We start from the raw sequence: 17,209 nt of genomic DNA on the forward strand, positions 1-17,209 counted from the left end.
TCATTGCGGACACTACAAAACACAGGTTCACTCGGCAATCAAACGGCGAATGAGTGACTCAAAGGCATTCAGTGTTTTTTGTTTTATTTTATTTAGCTTACCTGTTTTATTTCTGTATCACTTTGAGATTAAATGTTTATGAAAGCAGATAAATATAAAATGAAAAAATAATAACAATAACAACAATGACAATAACAACAATGTTAACAAGAGCAATATAATAAGACTATGCATGCTGTTGTTTCACAGTATTATGTACAGTACAGTCGTTTTCTATAGCCTACTTGCAGGCCAAATTTTCACGTCACAGTGCACGGTGCAATGCTCGCCCATGGTGCAGTGATCACCAAACTTACTGCAGAAAATTATTTGTCACATAAGCAGTAATAATAAGATCGGTTAATGTACTGCACGACAATACTTCCCATTCTTGGTGGACAGACACTTCAACCATTCAGTAAATGCAATCAAAATGTAATGCACAACTAGCCTACATCTCTCGTACAATATATGTTTAATAAGTCAAAACCAAGTCATACAAAAGAGATCTAATCTTTACTGAAATGACGTAGCTAAAAATGCCAGCCTCTTGTTTTGTTTGCCAATCTTGGGTGACGCCTCTCAGGCAGCAACAAAGGCACGCGCCACTCGTCGTTTGTTCTTTTGACTCGAGAGAACCTGGCCAAGGTCTGAAACAGACTGCGCTCAGCAAGACAGCGTCGTCATGAATCATCAGGGCCTGATAGAGGCACTTTCACCTCGTCTGCGCTGCAGTCAGGAATCACTTTTCAGTAGCTACATATAGCCATGACCGAGGTGATGCAACAAACTACACCTGCGAACTATCTTTTGCTTGAATACTGTAGTAATGGCTCTCTAGCTCAACGGTAACCTTGACGATTTATTTTTATGACAAATCCAGGACTGAATATCTTTACAAAATTCTTAGCGGAAAATGTCGTTGGAGAGCATTCCGGACCCTGATATTTCAGTTCAGTTTAATATAGGCTAAGCCTAAATACAGTCGTGTACTTGCGCTGTATTCCTTGTATGGCAGTAGCCTAATGCTTATAACCCATGTTCATTTGTAACTGAGACATTCTAAAGTTTACGTAAGTTGCTGAAGCGAACATCGTAATTGTATGTAACAAAAACATGACGCACAGGCCTACTTTGGTTATATTCCATTTTACTGACAACACCAACAGGGCTTGGTATCCTATTCCCACCCCAAACAAACGCTTGTGTACACCTTTCTGTGGAGTCGTAGGCTCTTTCTCATTCAGGGCGACTGCATCAACTGTGTTATGTAAGACTGCACGTCTTCCTAACAGAATATCGCCAGCCCCGTGGTAGCCTAAGCACTGTGGTCTACTCTTCTGGTAGTGTGCATGATATAACGACATAACTGCATTCAGATTACTTCAATCGTGCAATATTTTTGAACGATCAATTATACTCTTACCGCAATAAAATGAAGTGGTGCATCGGGCTGGCCGATGTTTGAAAGCGAAAGGACGACGCGATGCCCATCGGATGCAGCTTGCACCTTCAGGAAGCCGGGGCTGAGCCTCATTTTCCCGGCAGTACAGCAGGGCTTGTTATGCGAACTGTCGGCAGCAGCAGTTGCCGATGCAAACGCTTTGGATATCTCTGTAAACTAACCAGTCCAGGCCAGCCTACTGCTTAATATCTCGAAGTGCGTCTGGAAGCTCTTCCTCAGTGCTGTGACTCGAAGCACGACGAGCTACCTCGTCTGCGGCTTCAGTTACCGTACGTACGGAATTGATACGCACAACAACAGACCTCACCATTCCTCTGCCCAAATCTCTTGAAATCCCATTCCAAAGGTAATTGCCTGCCGTAGCTTCTGGTCTAAATCTCCAAATACCCAGCAGTTTTAACTGTGTGATTGCTGACTCGCAGATTATGGTGATTTACAATATATAACGTGAAAATCCCTTTGATTTAAATAGATAATTTATCTTCTGGGACAATTGTTGAAACAACTTGAAACAGTGTTGTGTGCTCTAGCCTATACTACAGTACTTAATTTATTTCTTACACTCCAAGAAGCAGAATATATTCCATCTCTTTCTATATTCCAGCTCTTTATATGTCAAATTACAAGTATTTCCAAATGACTATTTTTTTTAAAACCATACTATCCCAGTCTAATGGTATTAAAATGTTATGTCAGCCTAAAGCTCAGAGAACCGTCTCTGCAAAACCTCATTAATAATTTACTGAAATTGTTCATGGGGGGGTAAAATTATATCTCATCACCAGAGTCAAGGTCAAAATAAATAAAAGTCCAGGCTTCTGGTAAATAAGCAGTGACATTGTCCTCTAGAACTTGCTTTCAGCAACTATAGAACAGTAGTTGTGAACACCTTAAAGATGAAAGGACAGCCATAGCCAAAATTCATTTATAGAGAGTAAAGGATTTAGAGAGTCCTACAGTATGTTAGGGATCACTGGGGTTCACTGTATACTATTGTTATATTACAAATACATTGTTTTATGTTGTCCTACTGTTTTCTTTATAGGACTTTACAGCAGTCTCTCAATTGTCCAGTTATCAAGGTTTTCAGTAAAATTATGGGAAGTGGATTCAAACTCACTCATAATAAGTTGTTACAACCTCCATGGTGTCCTCAGTGAAGAGTTTGGTCCTGGAGTTATTTCCTAAGAGGAAAATCTGGTAAGAATGGTTTCTCACAGTACGAAAAGTTTTAACCATTCACCTGTAACAGTCATCAGAAGTTAGCACACTGAAATTTAACTGGTCAGTTCCAGTGGAATAATTTACGCTATCTTTGACAAAGTAGGCTAATCTCTTTCTCACTCTCAGATTATCAAAGTATGTATGAAACAGCAAAGCATGTGCATGTCTAACCCATCAAATTACCACTCATTTTATGCAGAAAAATAGTTTCCTTGCTCCCTAGGATCGAGCAATCACGCCAGACTCCAGTTTGCCAAAGTCAGTGGCACTTTGGGAAGGTCACACAGAGTTACGTACCTGTGTTCCTGTCCTGTGCACTGCACTCCTGGCCCTATGCACTGAGCCTTAGTTAAAAGATCCACACCTTTCACCTGTCATCAGCAGTCCCGTCAGTTCTCTGCTTCGTTGTCTTTTGTCATTTGCTATATTCTAATCAAGCAGGTGTGCAGCATTGTCAGCCAATGTATCCATTCATGCGATTTTGTTTAGTTTCTCTCTCGCTCTCTCTCTCTCTCTCTCTCACACACACACACGTATTGAAATTCTTAAGGGAACAACGAAAACATTGAAGGTTTTTGGCAGCTTACAGCACCATGAAAAGGAAGAATGAGGTAGTATTGTGTGTTTTGCCTTTAAGTAGAGGGAGAAAACAGCCACCTGATCTCATGTTTCACTTAACCCTTGAAGCCTTTGCCAAATGGAACATTTTTAATTTCAGCACTGTTACATCGTTAATCAGTTTCACTGGAACAGAAATATGCAGATGAGATGCTAAGAAATTTTAGTGTCAGACCATCAATACAAAAATACTGTTACACATTAAAAGTCCACCAGGTATGAGTAACTTTTCAACTTCAAGGGTATGTGAGAATCAGGTGAGTGACACAGTATAATGGAGGCAGTAACCATACATGAAATCAGTATGCAGTATATTCCATTAAAGTGATGTAAACAAAGAAGAATTTTCATATTTCCTAGAGTATGAATTTATGCAACTGTAAAATGTCAGTTAACAATGCTGTGCAACATAGGTACAACGGCAACTTTGGCATGGGACATATTCAAGTCAGCACTGAGAAATGCCTGACTTGTCCTCTCTAATAATCAGTTAATCCCTGGGATAAATTTTCTTTTCTTTTTTTGGACTGTGGCTGGCTGGCTGGTCATATCCCCCACATAGAGAATTTCTCCCTTCTGAGGTCTCACTGAACAATCGACTACTGTTTCAAAAAACCTGTTCCATCAGTGAAGTATTAATAATAATTTTAGTCACCTTGGACCCCTGTTCCTTCCAATGGACCCACTTTAGAGGCCTACCTCCTGTCATGCCTCCTCAATCGCATGTAGACAGAATATCAGGCAGTCCTATGGAAAGCTGTTCCATAGGAAAATTCCATTTTAACAGGTTATAATACAAATTCTTGATATGAAGAATTTAGTTTTAGTGACTACCAGAATATTACTTGTTTTCTTTCTCTCTCTCTGTCCCCCCTCCCTTTCATGAACACTAAAGGAATGCATTTGGGGAAATTAAGGGCAGGCCAGTGGACTCTCAAATGTGTACAATGCCCTAGAATTTTTATTACTTTATTGCCAGATTGATTGTAACCCTCATTGAATGTTTTAGTCTGATTAAGTTGCATTTTGTGTCTTAAGTTCATTCTCAATACACATTCCCACACATATACATGTAATGTGCAATTTTGAGTGTTCCTGGACTTTCACCATTGCTGAAGACTGGTGAAGCCACAACAGCCACAAGTTAAAATAGACAAACAGCAACTGGAAGATCAGGCCATGGGCCTACCAGGCAGAGGGGTCAAACGTACAGGCAGATTACCCCCCCGGAATACGTACAGAATCATTTGGTTATGTACTGTGTCAGTGAGCATGTTCATGTTTGTTTGCCGTAGCAAGCATGTGATCCTGTGTTCAGCTATAGGTAATTCATGTTTTCATATTTTCTGTCATTAACTTAACTGGTGAATATGTTTATTAATAAATCCTCATATTTCTGTTCCATCTCCATCTTCCTTCCTAACACTTTTGCAGCCTCACAAATACTTTGTTCACAGCTTATAAGAACCCATTAAAAGCTGGTGCATACTATCTGTGGGCAGTATCCCAGGTGTAAGAGCCACAATGTGAGAATATAAGTTAATTTAAATATCATGCAAAATGTATAGTTCATCATTTCTAGTCATTGTATAAGACAGGTAATGTATATAATGTACAAAAACAAATGCATGTATATTTAATGTGATTATTGATGCTCCCTTTAATATAGTGAGTGACGTCGTGCAGTAGAATCATGCGCAGTGGAGTCGGGCAGAGAGCAGCATTAGGCACGGGAGCACATAGTTTTTCTACCAGGTGACACGATGTGATTTAAACCTTACAATTTCAGTAAACGACTTCAAACTGATTACATCTCCTGTCATTTGCATCAGACTGAAGTTACTGTGCCTACAGCTTGTTTGTGGCTTATTTTGACATCTAGATGGAATGCCACTATTAAATTCCTGCTTTTCAGGATTCAATTCCTGAAAAGCAGGTTCCATTTCCTGACGCCTCAAGACTGAGTTTCACTTAAATAGGTTCCAGATCTCCAGGAAGCCCTAAATGCTGAGTAAGGTAACACGTCTCGAGATTGAGTTTTAAGTTCTAATAGATTCATAGTCTTAAAGGAACCTCTGAATACCATAATAGATAAGTTTCAGGGTATGAGTTTCTAAAAAGAGAAGCTTATTGTAATAAAACCTTTTCAGTTGGGAAGTGGCCCTCAGTGTGTTACTTCACCAGTCCCAACATGGTTCCACAAGGCAGAAGATTCCCAACAATGAATGAAGAATGCTGCACAGGAATATTCCTTTTGAATGCAATCTGTGATATTTATTTGAAATCGCTGAGTAAAAATCTTAACGTCTGTAAAGATAAGGGTTGTTCAGGCCAGATCAATGGAATCTACATTTTCAGGGCATTCCAGTTAAAAGCAGAAAATAACGTGATATGATTGTTTTTGATCCATTTAAAATATTTTACTTGAAGATGGAGAGTACAACTGGATGTCTTTGACAATTATTCGTTTACAGATTTCACCTCTTTGTTAGAAATAGGATGAAACTTCCATGATTTGTCTTAGCTGTACGACATTACCTCCTAACATATTAATGTTCGGTCTCATTAGAAAGACTGTAAGACAATGAATCTTTTGATAATAATATCATATTGCTTAGCCCTGCCTCCAACCACATAAGGCAACTTTTATACATGAATTTATCAGTTTTCAAATAAGACAGTCTGTCTGATCCTGCTACCACACCTCTGCCCTTCCACACCTCAGCCAATCAGACATGTTGCTGCCCCCTCTCTCGTAACCATTCCTCGTCCCTCACAGAACAACTTAAAATGCGAACTTCACTGAGGCCAGAATTTTTGGATACTTAACTTAGCCAGTTCATATCTGTTGCGGTAGAGATTCAGGGGTTGTAACTTCTGTTGCCATCTGAGGAATCTGAACCTTGTGGCCTGGGCCTTGTGCTTCTCGGTGTTTGGTGTGTGCAAGGTTTGATGTCCTTGTCTTAAAGCTCATCTGGCATTTTTACATTTTCATCCCTGCCTTTTTGGAATATTTGGCTGTCTTTTCATTTTGAAACTTCATCTTGGTTGGCTTGGGACTTCCTGGGAGAAACAAGCTGTGGTTCGGTATTTTCCTTCATCCATTCCTTTTGTGACAGTAACCTTTCTATGTATGTAACATTCATTATTTGTTTAAGGTAGCTGACCTTCATCTTTAGATTAGACATCTTTTTTTTTTTAAACTTTAGTCTCGGTCTACATAAAGAGAGTCAAAGAAAGCGTATGTGTGTAGGATTGCCTTTTTAATTGAAGCTTTGCTTGAGCAGAGATCCTACCCTAGGGCTTGGTATGAGACCACAGCAGGGCTTCCTGGCTTCACAAAAAAAAAGAGCAGAACTGCATGACACTGATAATGCTCTCATACATTTTCATTATCACTGCAATGTGAGACACACTCCACCAGGTAGAGGTACAGCATTGCAACATTGTCATGCACGTTTTTGTCAAACAGATTACTGCCACTGTAGTTACTGTACCAGCGGTGTAATAAGTTGAGTCAAATATATTCTTTATAGTTCTTCATGGGAAACCATCTTCATTCCTGGTTGCTCACTAGCGCCACTACGGTTGGCTCCAGTATAGGTGTTTTCATATCCGGTTTCCATGTAAGTCTACAGTACAATGCGGTCAAAATACAAAGTCAATAATTTTTTCTCATGAGAACAAATCGTCATAATATGTGTATTTTATTCGTCTTATGACTGTCCATGGGTCGATTTCATGATTTATTGTGTCATTTGGGCACTATTATAATATTTGTTGTGGACCAATGAGGTACAGTTTGCGTCACTTCCTGATTACGGCATTGGACTAAGCTACAGTAGGGGCTACAGTCTATGGTCACTGGGGTGGGAGGTGGCGCCTTTTGGCCTTGACATTGCGGATCCGACTACGGTCCACCTGTGTGAAGTCAGAAATGCGGCATCCATTTCTGATGCTTCATTATGGCGTGTGCTATTTACAGCTGCACTAGAGACTAAAATAAATCCTCCTCGGTTTTCGGTAGCCGAGTCATTTTTACTATTTCCTTTGCCTACTTAACAAATAATAGTTGAAACAACTACGATACTATGCTTGATTGGTAGCCAGTAGCCTATGCTAAAACAGTTCGCAACTTCGGTTACCAAGCCATTTGACTAGCTAGCTAACCCTATCCGGCAAATATTCCATCTGTCAAACGTGTTTGTCGGCAGTGTAGTCGATGTTCTTCCCCTGTGGTTCATATTGCTAATGCGTGAGCTAACCACGGGTAGCCTACCTAGCTCACTGGCAAGCTGATATGCTAGCTAAGCATATTCGTTTTGCTGAGAAACATACATTGAAGATAACTGAACATAATTGTATTATTAATGTCATACATATAACGTGATTACATGACACAGTACAGTCACGGATGGAAATTAAACTCCGTAAACATTTTATAATATATTTTAAAACATAACGGCAGACAGTCAGCTAGCCTCAACGTTGCAGAACGTTCTGCAATCGTTCGTTCAGGTTGATGTGCTTTTCCGCACAGAACTGTCAATCACATTGTAAAAAAGCACAAGACCGCTTAACTCTATGGTTTTGGCTCCAAATCGACAACATGGCCGCGCCCGCCATTGAGCTTCAAAACGTGTTTTAGAGACCCACGGAGAGTCAATGGGTGACGTCACAGTAGCTTTGTCCATATTTTTTACAGTCTCTGCTGTGTACACTGGCAGGACGAACCGAATCTTCTCCTCCGGGCGCACAGCTTGTTTAATGGCCCTCAACTGTCTCTTTTACAGCTGACCTGTTGGCCTAAAGGCTGTGAGCAAACTCCATTCTCACGTTGGGGGCTTACGTTGGGCAATGCGTAAAAGGTGACTAAAGGTGAAGTTAAAAAGGAATTGCGCAAGCCAGGAGTCATGCATGTTGACTTTCCAGCCGGTGAACTCCGCACAGAGGGCGCTAATGGTGTGGCTGGGCGCTGGTCACTTGGAAATGCTCACCGTCCCTGCAGAACGCACCAACCGTTCGCCTCCACTTCCAGCCCCATGGCCAGCAGCCCCGCGGACCCCCAGCAGCCCTTCTCCCTGGAGCGCTACCACGTCTCCGAGGAGTACGGATTCATTCTGCAGGAGCCCCTGGTAGGGACAGGGATTCCTTTCTTTATGCGGTCGCTGTGTCCGTTGTGTGTTCGGTGCATTTGCAATCAGCTGTAAGATGAAACAGGGACAGAGACAGCTCAATCACTTAGCGCCATTTCTCAGCTGGAATGTTGCAGTGGGGATATGGGAACAATCATTCATTCATTAGTAGGTTAAGTGTTGAGTCAGTAGAATCTGGCTAAAGATATTTGATCATTGAAAAAGAGAAAAAAAATTAGCTCTGCAGGCAAACAGATATTCTGTATTAAAACATTGCAAAAAAAAAAAACCCAAAAAACTTTAGCTTATGCTTCCAGTGTCTTCTACTTGCTTTGTAGGTGAACTTTATCCTTTTCAGTCAATGGTTCCATACCCGTGACATATGGTGATTGCGCGTATTGATTGTTTTGCAAATAAACCCTGGCTAAAATAGATTACATCTCTTGTTAGCTTTCTCTTTCACTCACAGAACCACCTTTTGGGCTTAGTTTGTTGGACTTGACCTTGTTAAGGAAATTGTTCTGTCTGTACTGATATTTATTTATTTATTACTAAAGGACACACTCTGTTTGAGATCCATGAAGCTGCCAATTAATTTAAAATTCTAGTATTGTATTTTGAGTGTGATTATGCCTGAATACTGTTTATGAGCAAGTGTGATGTGCAATGAGATTTAAACTGAGCTTACATGCACCTGTTCAGGTTGAAATCTGTCAAAACAAAAATAGCCTAATATAAAAATTTACAGAGTTAAATATACTGCATATAATCAATTTCTTACTTGAAGAATGGTGCATTTTCCAGAAGTTTGTTTGTCTGGTCCTTAGTTTGGTCAGTAGTAAGAAGACAACAAGAAGAGGCAAACTGGCTTGATGCTGAATGTGGCTTTGTTAGTCCAGCAGGGGGCGGTCTTTGCTCTGTAATGCAAGCACAGTGATGAGGATACTGGTGTCGTAGTGCTGCAGTTGATGCCTCCTTTTAAATGAAGATCCCAGGTCACTGGGATTCATTTAAGCAAGACACTAACTCTCAGTTCTGAGTCACAAGATAGTGTAAATGCCAAAAAAGACATATCGTACCCTTTCCACAGATATTCATAGTCATCAGGCTTGGCAGTATGCTGGCTGTGTTACATTCTGTTACATAACATATCACAGTTCAGATATACAGGTAGGCATGTTCCATTTTAATGCAGTGTGGCTTACACTAAATACTATCACTCATTAATGGAGTTATGGGGTTAAAGTTCACCTCTGAGTTTAGCTGGCCAAATAAATGCCTGCTAAGCACTGGATGGGGCAGACAGTCAGGATGGTATTTTAAGTGCCGGTTGCACAAGCCTTTAGAACTGGAATTAGGAAGAACTGGAATCCATCACTACAATTACTGTCCACGAATGCAGGGAAACTGGTAGAAGTGGGTCCTGAGATTATCCTTGAGAGGGACCACATCAGTGCAAGACATCATTCACTAATTCCTGCATGGAGAGGTCTTGTAAAGTCATGTGAAATAAGGGAGGATCAGTGATGAGCATCTGCTTCCTCCAGACTGAGCTACCCCCGTACTACCAGACATGGATGGACATCGCCCGACGCGTCACAGACCTTGTCCAATCCCACACGCTCCGTACCCACATCCATCAGGTAACACATTCTCCGCCCTGTCCATACTGTACATAACATTTAGCATTTGGCTCTTTACCAGAGCAACTTACACAGCTTACTGTTTTTACGTAAAACTGTTTATACAGCTGGCTATTTATCAAAGCTGTTCTGTATCCTAAAATGTAACCTGAGCATACAAAAGTTTAATTATTTTTAGAATAGAAAAACATCATTATTTTGAGAATAAAGCAAATATCATAAGTGCCAACTGACAAATTACAACAAATCTCAATAGTCATTAAAAGTACCCTTGGTCCACTTCTCTATTTAGAGAGGCTGTAATGCATTAAAAAATAACAATAAAATATACATACAGTCTGGAGCAAATTTTAGTAGGGGCTGTTAATGATTTTAGACCTCGGATAAAGGTGCGCATTAAGAAAATGCACTGCAATCATGCAGCCGATGACAGCTCCTGTCATCTGCAAATATATCCTGTATGATTATCCTTTAACCTTTAAAACAGAACACACAGCAAGTTATTCCTTCCTGTCCAAAGAGGTTTACATAACATGGCCCAGGCCCAGACAGAGAAGATGAACAAAGATCCAGTAATCTTTCAGTCTGTGACAGTGAATGGGTTAATATCTCACCTCCTGCACGCCCAATAGGACAATGCAGATATGCTAGAGCAGCCATTGGGCCGTGACGATGCCTGAACTCGCTGACGTTCTGTAACGTTCGACCACGGAGCCGATGCCGCCAAGAGCGACTGTCCCGCGATTTCAGCTCCTCCTCTTTTCCCAGATGCCCCAGCTGGACCCCAGTTTCCTGCAGAGCCACAGGGAGCTGCGTCTGGCCCACCTGGCGCTCAGTATAATGACCATGGGCTACGTGTGGCAGGAGGGAGAAAAAGGGACCGTCAAGGTATTCCCATAGCAGTCTTTTTAACAATGCAAATGTGCATACTACAGATGCATACTACAGATGCTGTGTGCCTGTGAGTGCACACACAAGTGCAAAAGTACCCTACTGACAAATCATGTCTAGTTATTTGCAGAACTCAGATCACCAGATTTAGTTGGCATAGGGGTGAGACTGTCATTTATCCTTTATCATTGACAAAATGATGCTAGTATGTCTAAGAAGAACACAAACAATATAGTAATACCAGTTGCCACATTCATGAACAGTTGTTAATATTTAATTGTACAAAATTCACCTAGATAATAAAATTATGTAAAATGTACCTTTCCTAATTGTAATCCATTATTTAAAGAATTTTCTGGTCTATTCTAAAGCTTATACTATGGAAAAGACCAACACCAGTGTCTTCTCATTGGCAATCATTCCTGATTTAGAATTTAGAATTTTGTGGCAGTACTTGATTTAGAATTGTCATGGAAACAGAACGGTAGTCATAGAATGTCAAAAAATGCAAGGCAATGAAGAAATGACCAGGACAATAACTGCAAATGTAAGTTACCAGCATTCGTTTCTCTACAGTAATGGCACAACAATATTCACAGTTATAGTTATCTGTGCGTTGTAAAATTGTCTTTTTATTAACAAATGATTACAAGCTATCTATATTGACAAAAAAGTTGGCTGAGTTTTGCTTGTGCAGATTTAAATTTTTACTTGATTCTTCTGGTAAAGCGCTGTAGCTAGCTGTTCAGACTATATGGTCTAGTGTTTAACTAACTAGTGTTTAACCTAATCTGACTTGAGCTCTGAGCGCCAACAAATGAAATGGGGTGGGGAGGGGTTTGACATGGCGCCCTACTACTACAAAATTAAACCTGTTTTAGTCACTAATCTTCTGTGAAGGAACAGTGTAACCTGCGACTGTACTGTATGTCCTGGCTTGTACATCATCACCACGAGTCCATAACAGAAGGTGACGCTGGTCCCTGGAGGTCCCGGAAGCAAGAGGCCTGCTTCTTTTGTACAGTCGGCTAAATGTGACCTGTCAGGCGCTGTGAGGTTCACTGGTTCAGACTCCTGGGGCAAAGGCGGGCTCTGAGCACTGTGTTAAATGTTGTAGGGAAATGGGCCTATATTGGCATAGGATGTTGCAATAGAGAAATGCTTCTGAGCATGACTGGAGATTGCAAAAGAGACAAAATGGGAGAAATTTAGGGAAAAAAAAGGCCACATTCTGAATCGAGGTCATTGTCTCCTCAGGTGTTGCCCCGAAACCTGGCTGTCCCGTTCTGGGAGGTGTCCCAGCGGCTGGGGCTTCCTCCAATCCTGACCCACGCTGATGGAGTGCTGGCCAACTGGAGGAAGAGGGACCCTGAGGGGTGAGACTCACACGCTTACATACACACACGCACTGACTCACATGCACACATACACACACACTGACTGATACACACATACACACACGCACTGACTCACATGCACACATACACACACACTGACTGATACACACATACACACACGCACTGACTCACATGCACACATACACACACACTGACTGATACACACATACACACACGCACTGACTCACATGCACACATACACACACACTGACTGATACACACATACACACACACTGACTGATACACACATACACACACGCACTGACTCACATGCACACATACACACACGCTGACTGATACACACATACACACACGCACTGACTCACATGCACACATACACACACACTGACTGATACACACATACACACACTCACAGACACACACGCACTGACTCAAACACTCACATACACACATGTACTGACACACACACACTGACTCACATGCACTGACTCGCACACTCACAGATCCACATGCTCACGTACACACATGGATTGACTTACATACGTGCACACACTGACTCACACACACACATACTCACACACTCACACATACGCGCACAAATGTATGCATGCATGCACACATGCACTCACTTACGCACACGCACACATGCACACAGGCACACACACAGACACAGCCAATTCCCCACTGTGAACCCCCTCTACGAGAGTACACACAAAGTTGATCACAGAACCTCCTCAGGCGTCCTACCACACACACACACACACACACACACGGAGAGCAGGCACAAGGCCTCTAATAAACATGTCAGCAGCTCTCCCCAGCAACGCGGAGAGCCGGACGCCAAGCGACACTCCCACACACTTCCCAGCGCTCAGTCCGCGCGGAATCTGCACAGCACCGGAGGAATGCAGCCCGCGGCGCCGCACACAACCCCCAGAATCCAGGCCCTGGGATATGGCCTTCAGATGGGCACACACGCCGAGGCTTTCAAAGATGCAGACGCATCTCAGTAATGGGAACATTCTGCCCGATTTCCTCTAGAAATACACTTGCAGTACCCCATGCGGACACTTGAAAACGTACATACCTACAACAGCTAAAGTTACATCTATAAGTGTCAGAGTAATCACAACTGGTCCCCTGTGTGACTGGTAGTCAGGGCCAGGCGAGCTCTCTCGCTCCAGAGCCGGGCTGTTGTGATGGGACTCCGACGACGAGCGTTTCCCACGCACACACAGACCCACGCGCACATGGCCACCGCTCATACTGCGTCCTCAGCGCTCACTGCAGCGCGCTTCCAAGGCTGCAGTAAAATTGCAGTCTGACGGGCCCTGGAGAGAGTGACCTTGTTGGGCCTTCCAGAGTCTGAGGCTCTGCTCTGCATCAAGATGCCTGTCAATGCGAAAAGAAAACTGCATGTTGTGGGGGGGGGGGGCTTGTGAGATGAAAAATGATTCGCCAAAGCCTCCTGCGGGAAAAATAAATCTGCCTTCTTTCTCTTTTCATGTCATCTCTGGATTCCTTCACCAGCCCCTTTGACATGGAGTAAGTATCTCATTGCAATCGATCCTTGGAAACAGATTTGAACAGGCATGCGTGGAGATTCACATGCCCTTGTAGTGGAAGGCTTTACATGCTGCTGGCTTTATTAGTTGTGTCACATGTCTCTAAATACAGTATGAGTTGCATTACTTTCTATGGGTCCTCAGTGAAAAGTGAAATCAAAAGCAGGCTCATCTCACCCAGTAGAAAGACAGAATAGCAGAGCTGCTCATTTGGTTAAGGCACCACATTGAGGGCTGATGAGTCTCGAAATCCGGATCGAATCCGGACCGTGCCAGTGCCGACTGTGGCGATAGCACCGTGGGGCAACAATTGGGAGGATTCAGTTCAGCAAACCCCCCAGCTCAGCAGTGGGGTTTGTGCATTAATGCAGCTGCAGTTGCAGATAATTGGACATTCCAAATTAGGGAGGGAATTGGACATGGTCAGCTCCACGTAGGGTGCCAAATATTTTTAAAGGGTAGAATAGCTTGAAATTAGTATGAAAGCAACTTTCTTTCTGAAAGAAGCCCAGTGCTTAGCCTTGAGTTGCCCTGTGTGACCCTGGTACCCGTGTTCTGGCCCGGTGCCGCCTGTCACAGGAATCTGGAGCTGTTGCTCACCCTGCCAGGGGGCGAGAGCTTTCGCGGGTTCTTCATCGTCACCCTGATGGTGGAGAAGGCCGCTGTGCCAGCCGTGAAGGTGAGTCTTCCCCTTCGTCGAGTTCCGGTTCTGCGGGTCAAGGTGACAGAAGACACCATTGTAAACGCCAGTTGCTGCAAGAACTTAATGAGTTTAATGAGTGCGCTATTTAAAGTGTGCAGTTAGTAGACCTTTGTAATGGCTGCCAAATGATGTATTCAAACTCAATACAGATTCAGTACAACAGCAATTAATGCTGATGCAGTTGATCAATATATATTAAAAAACATGAAATGAATTTAACAGACACTCATATCCAGAGAAACTTGTAATATAGGACAAACAAATTTGAATTCACTTGATTAATATGAGCAATGATGCCAAAGCTGGCTAACAGCATTCTCACATCTGTGAGTACAGATACAACTAAATCCCTATCAGCCATGCTAACCAAGAACCAAAATAGAAATCCTAAACACATACATTACAGACATTTAGAAATGTATACCTTCTCATCCAGAGCAACGTACACAGTGTACATTCTTTTTCCATGTAATCATGTATACAGTTGTATGTTTATACACAGTGGTGAGGACTTGGAGGGAACATAAAGTGCCTCGTCCTGCAAGCACAGAAATGTGAAATTGAATCTTGAATTAAACTAAAAGTTACGGTACACCCTCCTGACTGTCCTGCAGCAAATTGGGAAAACTGTAGGTCAGGGCTGCCCAACCATGTTCCCGGAGCTGTACTATCCTGTAGGTTTCAATTTCAACCCTAATTTGGCACATACAATTCTACTAATCAGCAGCTCAGTGAGCTCTCTAGCTGTTGAATGCGGTGTGCTTTGTTAGGGTTGAAGTAATATCTTGGTAGATCTCCAAGAACAGGGTTGGACAACCCTGCAGCACGTGTTTCCCCTCGACAGGGTGAGTTTGATTGGTTGGCTGGCAGGTCGGGCTTTATTTGCGTGGCTGTGGGTGGGAATGGGGCATGCGGTCACTGGAGGCGTGTCTGTGTCGCAGGCCATCCCCATGGTGATAAACGGAGTGCGCCGCGGAGACGCCAGCACGGTGACCAGGGCACTGGAGGACATCGCCCAATCCATGAGCAGCATGACGGAGGCAATCAAACTGTTGCACAGTACAGTACCGATTGATCCTTCTGATACAGCCTAACTGGGACTGACGTGTGACCTCACGCGGTTTACTGAACGCACGCGGTTTAGGAGCGGTCAGCAGCAGACACGTCAAACCCTTTCCTCTCTTCTGTGATTCCAGAGTACGTCGACCCAGCCATTTTCTATGGCATCATGCGCATCTTTCTTTCAGGGTGGGTACTGTGCCTGCACAGGGATATGGATGTTTGCTTCATCAAATATGACACATGCTCAAATTTCTGTGTGTGTGTGTGTGTGTGTGCATGCATGCGTGCAAATGTGTGTGTGCCATGTATGCCTGTATTTGTGGTGCACATGTGTGTGTGTTTATGTGTATGTGCATGTTGGGTGTATGTGTGTGTGTGCGTGAGTGTGGATGTGTGCACATATGTTTCTGTGTATTGTTCAGGTGGAAAGACAATCCCTCCATGGTGGAGGGGCTGGTGTATGAGGGGGTGCAAGCAGAGCCCGTGCAGATTTCGGGAGGGAGCGCGGCAGAGAGCAGCCTCCTGCACTGCTTCGACGAGCTGCTGGGAGTGTCGCACGAGCCCCAGAGCGGTAAGAGCGGCGCCGCGGCCTTGTGCGCTAGCGTGTTCACACCCGAGAGCGCGCGGCTGAAACCGCTGTCTGTCCCGGACAGGGGCCTTCCTCAAACGCATGAGGGACTACATGCCCCCCGACCACAAGCGGCTGATCCAGGACATCTCGTCGGGCCCGTCCCTGCGGCGGTACGTCCTGGACGGGGACAGCGCCCCGCTGAACGCCGCGTACCAGCGATGCGTGACCCAGCTGGTGGCGATGCGCAGCTACCACCTCAACGTCGTCAGCCGCTTCGTCACCGTGCCGGCGGCCCGCGCCCGCCAGCTCCGCGCCCGGGGGGAGGGGGGCGAGGGGGGCGCCCTCACCAAGGCCCCCACCGCCCTGGAGGAGAGGGGCACGGGGGGCTCTGGGATCATGTCCTTCCTCAAGACCGTCCGGGACCGGACCAAGGTGGTGTCCCTGCCACCCCCCAAAGCAGACTCTCAGTCGAATAACTGAATCCCCCCACACCCCCTGGCCCAATGCCCCCCCCCACCCCATACCCAGGACACGTTCTTTACCTCAGCCATGGAAAGATCCGGAACCTGCAACTACAACAAACCTGGCAACGTGCAATTGAAAGAAAAACAAAGAGAGAGCGGCAGACCTTGCTTGAGTGCAATCTGATTTTTTAATTAAAGTCAGCAAAGAGTTTCTGCTCTCTGCATTCCAAAATGAATATTGTTCGACCCACTTTTTGAATTCAAACACGCCATCAGTATTACAGCGATTTGAGTGCTTCAGTCCAAACCACAATCTAAAGCACAGCCATTCATTTCAATGTAATGTGGCTGCCAAATCCTTTTATTTAATTAGAATTAGAATGCAAAAAATATCCCACAAACCCTAATTCCTGGACAGCATCTGGTGACAGTGAGGGATGGCTGGAGAGGGTGGTTATTTTTAGACTCTCA

General features: G+C 43.7%; 2 protein-coding genes across 9 annotated transcripts in view; one reads left to right on the plus strand and one right to left on the minus strand.

The window, feature by feature from the left end:
* The window catches only part of LOC135261268 (rho-related BTB domain-containing protein 2-like), a 22,823-nt gene extending 14,340 nt beyond the window's left edge, over positions 1-8,483 (minus strand). Inside the window, exons 1-2 of one of the 3 annotated variants that reach the window (XM_064347386.1) lie at positions 8,344-8,483; positions 2,625-2,688 (exon numbers count right to left, since the gene is read on the minus strand). In XM_064347386.1, coding sequence (XP_064203456.1) covers positions 2,625-2,650 — 26 coding nt within the window. In that variant the 5' untranslated portion in view covers positions 2,651-2,688; positions 8,344-8,483. Of the gene's footprint in view, positions 1-1,465; positions 1,605-2,624; positions 2,689-3,025; positions 3,173-8,343 lie in introns of those variants that run through there. The other 2 variants (XM_064347387.1, XM_064347385.1) reach the window with 2 other exon arrangements.
* Positions 1-16,974, plus strand: part of ido1 (indoleamine 2,3-dioxygenase 1) — a 17,310-nt gene extending 336 nt beyond the window's left edge. Inside the window, exons 2-13 of one of the 6 annotated variants that reach the window (XM_064347396.1) lie at positions 4,804-4,872; positions 8,140-8,214; positions 8,385-8,481; positions 10,029-10,124; positions 10,893-11,012; positions 12,273-12,391; positions 13,904-13,918; positions 14,518-14,617; positions 15,583-15,700; positions 15,838-15,889; positions 16,126-16,274; positions 16,357-16,974. In XM_064347396.1, coding sequence (XP_064203466.1) covers positions 8,204-8,214; positions 8,385-8,481; positions 10,029-10,124; positions 10,893-11,012; positions 12,273-12,391; positions 13,904-13,918; positions 14,518-14,617; positions 15,583-15,700; positions 15,838-15,889; positions 16,126-16,274; positions 16,357-16,754 — 1,275 coding nt within the window. In that variant the 5' untranslated portion in view covers positions 4,804-4,872; positions 8,140-8,203 and the 3' untranslated portion in view covers positions 16,755-16,974. Of the gene's footprint in view, positions 1-1,761; positions 1,851-3,392; positions 4,873-7,842; positions 8,482-10,028; positions 10,125-10,892; positions 11,013-12,272; positions 12,392-13,903; positions 13,919-14,517; positions 14,618-15,582; positions 15,701-15,837; positions 15,890-16,125; positions 16,275-16,356 lie in introns of those variants that run through there. The other 5 variants (XM_064347394.1, XM_064347393.1, XM_064347397.1 and 2 more) reach the window with 5 other exon arrangements.
* Positions 16,975-17,209: the final 235 nt, after the last annotated feature.

The sequence above is a fragment of the Anguilla rostrata genome, chromosome 8 (genome assembly GCF_018555375.3).
Source record: "Anguilla rostrata isolate EN2019 chromosome 8, ASM1855537v3, whole genome shotgun sequence".
In the NCBI taxonomy this organism is placed as follows: Eukaryota; Metazoa; Chordata; class Actinopteri; order Anguilliformes; family Anguillidae; genus Anguilla; species Anguilla rostrata.